This window comes from Chenopodium album, chromosome 4 (genome assembly GCF_948465745.1).
Source record: "Chenopodium album chromosome 4, dcCheAlbu1.1, whole genome shotgun sequence".
Lineage (NCBI taxonomy): Eukaryota > Viridiplantae > Streptophyta > Magnoliopsida > Caryophyllales > Amaranthaceae > Chenopodium > Chenopodium album.
The window spans coordinates 21,090,715-21,100,640 of NC_137837.1; the positions used below are offsets into that span (position 1 = coordinate 21,090,715).

General features: G+C 41.3%; 1 protein-coding gene across 1 annotated transcript; it reads right to left on the reverse strand.

Annotated features, from left to right (window-relative positions):
• Positions 1-694: 694 nt before the first annotated feature.
• LOC145629018 (2-methylpropanoate--CoA ligase CCL4-like) lies at positions 695-2,715 on the reverse strand. Its single transcript, XM_081681485.1, has one exon. It carries the CDS (start codon positions 2,653-2,655, stop codon positions 964-966), a length of 1,692 nt encoding a protein of 563 aa, XP_081537611.1. The 5' UTR covers positions 2,656-2,715; the 3' UTR covers positions 695-963.
• Positions 2,716-9,926: the final 7,211 nt, after the last annotated feature.

Below are 9,926 nucleotides of genomic sequence, written 5' to 3' on the forward strand. Positions count from 1 at the left end.
TATCGGGTATCCAATTTTTCCTAGTTTGGTCATGGGAAAATTTTTGAGCTATCCGTTTCATGGTTAATCAAAATGTCGTATAACCACTAAACCCCCAAATTTGTGGTCAAGACGTTGAAGAGAGACGCGTTTCTTATTTTGGGCTTATGACTTATGAGAGTGACCTTACGTGAGACCTTAGATATTGTAGCATAAGTCACTTGAAAATGTGTCTAATTGGTAATTTATGTGCAAAAATTTGAATTTTATCCAATTCAATTTGTTTTACACCAAAATATTATTTGATCCAAAGTATTTGTTCAAGTTACATTTTGAGGTTTTACAACACTCGCAATATCGGAGCATTTTTAGCTACAAAAGCTCTGGTTTTGGAAAAATATTAAAAAGGAAGAATTTTCATTAAATATAGGGAATTTATTAGAAATGATGTATTATGTAAAGAATATTTCCATATTAATATTTTTAAAAAACTTCGTAAAATCTTTAAGATTATTTATTCTAGCCATTTACGATATGATATGCTTAATAATATTGATAAATAATATAGGATCATATCTTATTTATAGTACTATATTCGATATTCTCTGTTAGACTCCAATTCTCCAAATGTTGAGGAAATTGAGTGAGTACAAGTGTTCACTGTAGTTGACAATTTTGCATTTATGCTGTGAATGAATTAAATTAGAGACAAAAATAACATGAAATAGTACCTTACATTCAGAATTTGAGGAAAAATTCAGAATATTTCAGGGAATATTTTCTTACAATTTGATTACCTGAACTGGAATGATCAAAATCAAACCTCAAAAAATGGGAAAAACATCAATCCAATATTAACACGATACAACTCACACTTATATATACACTAGTAATATATATAATAGAGTACTAATGGGACGAGACAACTCGCAAGCTCCTGAATGAGTCGTCAACATTTATTACTAAGCAAATCACGGCTTCTTATCACAAACGACTTGGTCTTGAGTGTCTTGACGGCCCTAAAGCCTTAGCCATATCTCTAAGCACAAATTTCTGAATCTTCCCAGTAGAAGTCTTAGGCAATTCATCCTTAATCACAACAGTTTTAGGTACCATATAATGTGGCATTTTTGCTCTACAATAATCAATAACATCTTGTTCTGTTGGAGGATTTACCACCCCATCCTTCAAACTCACAAAGGCACACGGCGTCTCACCCCAATACTCATCCGGCCTAGCCACCACGGCCGCCTCGTTGATCCCGGGAAAACCATAAATGACTGATTCAACCTCGACACTACTAATATTTTCACCCCCACTAATAATAATATCCTTTGATCTATCCTTAATTTCCAAATACCCATCTTGGTGCATCACTCCAACATCCCCTGTTTTAAACCATCCATCATTTCCCATACATTTGGAAGTTGCTTTAGGGTCTTTTAAGTACCCCAACATCAAAAACCCACCTCTAAGAACAATTTCTCCTACGGAATTCCCGTCTTTCGGGACCGGTTTCCCGGTATCTGGATCAATCACACCCACATCCGCAGCTCCAATAGTTTGAACCCCTTGGCGGGATTTTAGTCTTGCTCTTTCTGAGGCAGGGAATTTATTCCACTGCGGTTTCCATGCGCATGATACAACCAGTCCCCCGGTTTCCGTTAAGCCATACCCGTGGCTAACGAGGAAACCGAGGGATTCAGTACGTAATAAAATCGCCGCCGGAGGCGGAGCTCCGGCGGTAAGGATTTGGACGGGGGAGGGGAGTGGGGTGGGGTTGGGGAGGTTAGAGAGCATGTTAAGAACCACAGGAGCGCCACACATGTGTGTCACGTTGTGGGCCCGAATCGTGGCGAATACGGTGGGGCCATCGAACTTCCGTAGGCAAATGTTCGTGGCCCCAACCGCTGCCATACCCCATGTGAAGCTCCAGCCGTTGGCGTGGAACATGGGTAAGGTCCACAGGTAGACTGGCTGCTTGGGTACGGACCAGTCGATAAGAGCGTCCATGGACATTATGAACGCTCCTCTGTGGCTATGGACCACGCCCTTGGGTGCCGAAGTGGTACCCGATGTATAGTTTAATACAATCGGGTCCCACTCACTTTTTGGTCGTACCCACCTAAAGTTTGGGTCACCTCTTTTGATCATCTCCTCGTAGGTTGTTAAGTATTGATTACTTAAGACTTGAGATTGAATCCCGTCTTGAATTTTTTTTTTTAAGTTTTGATCGGCTTCCTCTATTAGGATAAGGCGTGGGCGAGGGTGGGAGGGAGGGAGGAGAGCCAACGCTTGGAGGAGGACCGACGAGAGTTGATAGTCGACGAATACGAGTTTTGATTCCCCATGGTGGAGGAGCACGGAGATAGTCCTCGGGTCGAGACGGGTGTTAATGTTGTTAAGGACCGCACCACACATAGGGACAGCAAAATGGAGTTCATATGCGGCAGGTGTATTAGGGGCTAAAACAGATACAACTTGGCCTCTTTCAATTCCATAGGACAAAAGAGATGATGCGACTCGAAGACATCGATCATGGGTATCGGCCCACGTGTAGGTGGTGCCTCCGTAAACAACGGAGGCACACTCGCCGTACACGGTGGCCGCTCTTTCAAGGTAGCCTAGAGGGGTAAGTGGTGGAGAATTAGCAGGTGTGGGTTTGAGATGATCCATTTGAGGAGTTTTAGACAACAAAGTCAAAAGTGTGTTTATTTTGTGAGTTTCGTTTGAAGGGTAAATTGCAAAGGAAGTAGTGTATAACTGTATATATGAAACGATAAGGAGCACAGATATGATTCACATGTCACTGTTCTATCATTAATTATGGATAGATTATTTTAACGATCTCAAAAGTCGTGATAATTTAATTCTTTTGTAAAATTACCACGAAATTTTCATTTATCGCCAAGATGTGAGAGTTGCCGTGTTTTGCGTGTATTATAAAGTGTGATATGATGTAATTGAATAATTTAATTTTGTTTTCTATATCTTGTCTACCTAATCCCATTCTTACAGAAATTCCTAATACATTTTGACCTTAAAATTTTTAATAAATAATCCTTGTTGTAGATTGAGAAACTGCGGGTGTAATCTCCGTACTCCTTTCATTTCATTTAAATGCTCTTGGTTGGGCTCTTAGTAGTCTTCACAATTTAATAGAATTAGGATAATGTCCGTGCGATGCATGAATTAAATTTGATCAAAAAAAATATTGTGTATAATTGTATGTTTTTAAAATAGTTTTAAATTCAATACGTAACTTACAAAATAATCAAATTTGATACTACAATCCTTAATTCAATGGTACATAGGAAGTAGATAAGAAAAATAAACGAATTATGGAATGGGATAGGATGAGATGAGATGAGATGAGAGAGAGTTTAGCTTGATAGTCAAATATTAGGAAAGGTAATATTGTGAATATTGTGAAAAGATATCTTAGAATATTTTGTGATTATCTTAGGAATATTTGTGTGGTCCTTCTGTTTGTACAATCATCAATTTGAGAAACAATTTATAATTGTGAGAGTTCACATGTATAACAATTGGGAGTTGTAATTGAGATATTGTGCTCTGCGCATTTGTGAGTTTGTGAGGTTTCACAAAATTAATTCATTTTTATTCCTTTGTTTGTGCGGAACTTTTCTTGACAGTGAGGTTCTTTAATTTGCGACACAAATTGTGAGATTTTATCAATTAAATCTATTGAGAGAATTCCATTACTACGTGATGGCCGGTGATAAGTATTTGGCTCATACCACTCATGCTGATGATGTGGGTGGTCTTGCAGGGGGTGAAGTCAGTCCAACACTACTAGAAAATAGGCAATTTTCGACAGAATATTCCCGTCAGAAACACCTTGATTTCCGTCGAAAATCGTGTTTCCGACGGAATTCCATAAGAAACGTTCGTTGGAAAAGCGTTTGTAGGAAAATCAACCTTTTCCGACGAAAATTCCGTCAGAAACACTTTTTCGACGAAATTCATTTCTCGGAAGAGGTTTTTTCGGCCCGGAAAAATTCGTCGGAAACTTTTGACGAACATAAATTCGTCGGAAGCTTATGACGGAAATTCCGTCGGAAATCCCTGCCAAAAAAATAAAAATAAAAACACCCCACCACTAACCGCCACCAGACGCCACCACTATAACAAAAACCCCGCTAGTTTCTCCCCACAGCACCCACCACCGCCGTTAGGGCTGTACACCGGTCCAAAACCGGACCGGACCTGACCCGGACCTGAATGGACCGGGACCTGAATCCTTGATTTTTAAGGACCGGAGACCGGACCTGAATCAACAGGTCCGGTTCCGGTCCAGACCTGAAAAATCAGGTCCGGTCCGGGTTTGGACCTGAATAGACCTGATTATTGATTTTTTTTGTTTTTTTTTAAAATTATATAAAATTGCTAACCTGTTTAGACCTGTTTGGACCTATTTGGACCTGTTTAGACCTGTTTGGACCTGTTATGGACCTGTTTGGACCTGTTTATGGACCTGTTTGGACCTGTTAGACCTGTTTGGACCTGTTTATGGACTTGTTTAGACTTATTAAATATAAAAAAGTAGCTTTACCGGTTTCAGGTCCGGACCTGAAAATTCCGGGTTTTACCCGGACCGGACCTGAAACCCGGAATCCTTAAATTTCAAGGACCGGGACCGGACCTGAATCTACAGGTCCGGATCAGGTCCGGTCCCAACAGGTCCGGTTCAGGTCGGTTTTCAGGTCCGGACCAGTTTTTGTACACCCCTAACCGCCGTAGCCCACCACCTGACCCGAAAATCCCCAGATCAACACTCCTAACCCTAAACTCCTAACCCTAAACCTATCACCACCACCTTAACCCTAAACCCACCACCACCTTAACCAAACAATCCGGAAATCCACCCACCTCAAAACCACAACCACAACCACTCGAAAATCACAACACAACAATTAATTTAACAAAAAAATCCAGAAAAAGAAAGAAAATTAAGAATAAGAAAACATAACTTGTAAACCGAAAATTGCCTTGATTTTCAACTCGAATTTGGTTTAAAACGGCCAAATTCGACCATGAAAACTCTAGATCATCGAATTTGACCATAAAACCTTTGTTTTGCCAAATTTCGCAAATATTGTGACGAAACCCACTAATTCGGCCATGAAAACTACCAATTCGACCATGAAACCCACTAATTCGGCCGTGAAAACCACTAATTTGAATTTGAGAGGTGTTAATTTTGAAAGAGGAGAAGAGGAAAGAAGGGAAAATAGCGAGAAAGAAAGAAGAAAAGGAAGGAGAAGAGGAGATAGAAAGACGAAGGAGAAGGACGGAGGAGGAAAGAGGAAGGAGAAGGAGGAAAGAGAAAGAGGAGAGATGAGAGAGGGAGGAGGAGGAAAGAGAAAGAAGGAAAAAAATAAGAGTAAAGAAACGGCGCCTCCTTATAACAAATTAGGGTTCCGACAGAAAAACCCGTCGGAAAACACAAATTTTTCGACAGATTATAATTGGGTCTGAAATTAGTTAATTTTCGACAAATTTATCCGTCGAAAGTTTACGATGAAACCTAAATCCGTCGTAAAATACCTATTTTCCAACGGATTTATGTTCCGTCGGAAATTTCCGACGGATTTAATAAATTTGTCGGAAATATCTGACGGGTTGTAAATCCGTTGGAAAATTAAGTGTTTCCGACGAAATTCCGTGTCCGTCGGAAATAAGCTATTTTCTAGTAATGCAATTTCAGCAATTGTTGAACTATTTGAATTCCATAAAATCCATGCTTCATGATAAGCACGATTTGGGTTAGATAATAGATACAGGAGCTTCAAATCATGTAACATGTGATCTGTCACTTTTGACTAATGTGACCAATGTGAGCCATTGTCCGGTGGGATTGCCGGATAGTAATAATGCTAATGCATCAAAAATTGGATCAGTGATATTGCAAGGGGGTTTAAAAATTGACAATGTTCTTTATTTTTTTTAAGACAGACAAATTTCTTTATGTACCCAAATTAAATTGCAATTTAATTTCAGTAACTCAATTGAGTGATGAATAAAATTGTGTAATGCAATTTACTGATAAAATTTGTGTTATATAGGACCTAATAACGAGGAACGTGATCGAAGCGGGTGAACGAGCTGAGTGGATGGACTATATCATTTCCCAGGTGTTCTGGGAGTGAAGGCTTTAAAGATAGATAGTGATCGTTCGACAGAGTTATGGCATCAATGATTGGGGCACCCTTCGAGAAAAGTTCTGCAATTTCTTTCTCATGTGAGTACTTCTAGTAGGAGTCTTAAACATAAATCATGTGATATATGCCCTCGGGCAAAACAACATAGAAGTAGTTTTCCCAATAGCAAGAATAGAGCTGGTCGTATTTTTGAACTTATTCATGTTGATTTATGGGAGCCATACAAGACTTCATCGACTTGTGGTTCTCATTAATTCTTAACTATAGTAGATGATTTTTCATGAGGAGTGTGGACGTATTTATTGCGTAGTAAAACCGAGGTTGAATTGATAATTCTTAACTTTGTTGCTTTGGTGAAACAACAATTTGAGCATGAAATTAAAATTGTATGTAGTGATAATGGCATAGAATTTAATTCCTTGCGTGACTATTTCTTTGTTAATGGTATTATATTTGAGACTTCTTGTGTGGGGACACCTCAAAAAAATGGGCGTGTTGAGCGTAAACATCAACATATACTTAATATGGCACGTGCTTTGAGATTTCAAGCAAATTTACCTCTTCGGTTTTGGGGGGAATGTGTGCAAGCGGCTTGTCATTTGATAAATCGTACTCCATCTAGATTACTTGAGTTTAAGACTCCATATGAGATTTTGTTTGGTAAACAACCTTCTTATAATTATATTAAGGTGTTTGGGTGCTTGTGTAATGCTCATAACCAACGAAGTAAGGGTGACAAGTTTGTTAGTAGGAGCTGGAAGTGCGTTTTTTTGGGGTATCCTTTTGGGAAGAATTGATGGAGAGTGTTTGACATAGAGACTAAGGAGAATTTTGTGTCACGTGATGTGCAATATGTTGAGAATGAATTTCCTTTTCATCCTTTAGATGTTGACAATCTACGGAGTGCCACACATGTGCAAACTTCGGATATTGTGGAGAGTGATGATGAATGGGGCCGTGAATTGGTGAATGTGAGTGAAGGAGAGCTCCATGTAGTTGAGACCGTAGGCAACCCGCGGTGTGAAGAGTAGAACCGCAACCACCCTGCAGATGGGTCTGCCAACGACCATCCTGCGAGCGATGGTGTTGCTACCTGTGATACGGCCAGCCCTTCTGGTTGGGGTGTTGGAAATCCAGCGACCGATGGGTCCCCACTAAAGAGCGACGAGCAGGCAGCAGCACAGGGGGCTGTTCAGGCCACCTCAAATAAGGTTGAGGTGTTCAAAAATGCAGAAAATAGCGAGGCTATGGGTAAAGGTAAGCGTCAAAAATTTCCTTCTATCAAATTTCGTGATTATGTGACTCATACGATCCAAAATAATAGTCCATCTACATCAACTCAGCGTTCCCAAAAAATACCAAAGGCCAATGGATGGATGGTTGCTTATTTTATAAAACCGTCTGTCCTAGCATGGACAATGGCGTCCGGCGACACCGCTCCGGGTGCAATCGTCACAGAGAGCAGACTCTTTGTCAGCTCTACGTACCTATGCAGACGACAAAGATTGAACGAACAAATTGGTCAATTCATAGCCGTTTGACCAGAATAATCTACGAGAACGATTAAGTTTCCAAATACCGGATGCCCTGAGGCATCAGTCGGTTACCGGTTGAAGTTTTCACTTAGATTATTTATTCCAAAGTTGCACTCTCTCCCAATTGGGGCAAAAGATTTTGTGTAATGGCTATGTAATAATCCCAAACGGAATATGACCACCTGGGTAAGAGGCTCGAAGCACCCGTTCTAATGGCCGGCTGTGCACTTGGTTTGGGGTAATCACCATTGTGATTTATTGGCCTTAAAACACCTCATACTTCTCCAAGTATAAAGTGTTTTCCAAGCCAATCAATCAATTTGAAATGAAACCAACCACACAGCCGTCTAGGGGCAAGAGCACCCGGATTGAAAATTGTCGCATGCCTTTTTAAGTTGGGCAAAATATTAAAGAATTGCAGTATATGTAAAATTCAAAAAATTCAAACACAAACATGTATAAACAACCGACTGAGTCGGATTACTTCATATAAATATTAAGAATGGAACTGAGGCCATAATAATTGTTAACCGGACTCACATCCGGTGAAAAAGCAAGGAAATAATTGTTTACCCAACTCCACAGTTGGTAAAGATACAACATACTCGGCCTACAAGCTGGAAAAGAAAGAAACTTGGCATAGTGCCGCTGAAATTGGGGAGGCGGACTCAAGGCTGAGGGGGAGGCTGCTGCTCCGGCTGGTCTTGGCCAGTTGGGCCTTCATTTTGCTCTTCCTCCGCCGGCTCCTCGTTGTCCGAGACTTCATATCCCTGCTCGGTAGACCAATCTTGGAAGCGAGGCGGAAGAGCCTCACCCAGCACTTGGGCATCATACACCTCAGTGGCGTAATCATACCTAAGTTTATAGACTTCAAAGTTTATATCCGGGTAGAGGAGGCTCCAAGTGATCTTCAGGCGAGCTGCGTTGTCCCGCTCATTTTCTTCCATCAGCCATTTTTGCTCCTAGGCGATCTCGTTCGACTGCTTGTTCCGCATATTGACGATCTAGACCCCCAGTCGGGAGACATCTGCCCGGAGTTTGGTGTTTTCTTTGTCAGCATCTTCTAATGCCTTGAGTTCAGATTGAGCATCCTTTAGTTTTTGCTCAAGGTCATTAGCGCGGCTGGTGGCTTCATCATTTGCAGTCGTCAAGCTTTGGATCAGCTCCTCCTGTTTCAACTCTACTGCTTTAATCTCTAAATCACACATATAATTAGCATATTCAGTAGAGTTGAGGTTTTCAAGGGCCCTCCGTTTGGCGTCATTTACCTCTTCTTGCTTCCGCCTGAAGGGGCCTCATAGCCCGTCTACTCTCAGCATTACCTGAGAAAGGAGCATCCGGGTTATGGCATACTTAGTTAAAATGAAAAAAGATATCAGAATTAAGGTTAGGATTCTTTACCTCAGCCAGCTGGCCCATTATCAGGTCGAAGTCCACTACCTGAAGATCAGGTATGAAATTCTTCTCTAACCGGGTGAGGGTCCTCACCATCCGTTTGGCGAAACCAACAAGATCCGGCTCGTCGGATGTAAGATCTGCACCAAAAGTAGAATTACTCTGTGAGAAGGAAGCAACATAGTTGGCATTCATCCGTTGTCGGCTGCTGACTAAACCCCGGAGGGGTCTACCTTAGTCTTGACCCTCATGAAGTCAAGTGGCCAAGGTATTTCAATCTTTCCCTTACCTTGGTTTTCCGGATGGGGCTTAGGATCGGAATTTCCTCCTCCCCGGTTGTTGCCGCACCGGCTGCAACATTAGGTAGCGGGCCACCCTTCGACGCCGTGGAGGCATCCGGCGCATTTTGCAGCGAACGCTCTGAGCCTTCGCTCAGAATCTTCATTGCAGCAGGGGATTTACCACCGGTCGTGGGACAATCGGTTTTGGTAGTAGAGGTTAACCGGGGAGTGTCCTTCCTGGCGGCCTTGGCAACCGGAGCCTTTTCTAGATCTTCTCCTTGCCTTTTGAAAAGCTTGGAGAAGGATCGTGGCACACGTTTTGCAAAGTCCTGCAAATTAAGAAGTTAAATATACCTGTAGACACCCATTTGTGTCTCCCCAAAACCAAACCCAGTGATGAATACCTTTCACGTCGAACCATAATCGAATGAGGTGAAAGTGTGAAAAGTCTAGTGTTGCGGTTAGTTTTTGTTAAAATTCTTTCTTTCTGTTTTCGAAAACCCACTCTATTTTATGAAAACGTCCATTCCAGTTTATTTTGGTCCATGATA

Coding starts and splice junctions, on each gene's coding strand:
- LOC145629018 (XM_081681485.1), bottom strand. CDS start 2,655: ATGGATCATCTCAAACCCACACCTGCTAATTCTCCACCACTTACCCCT.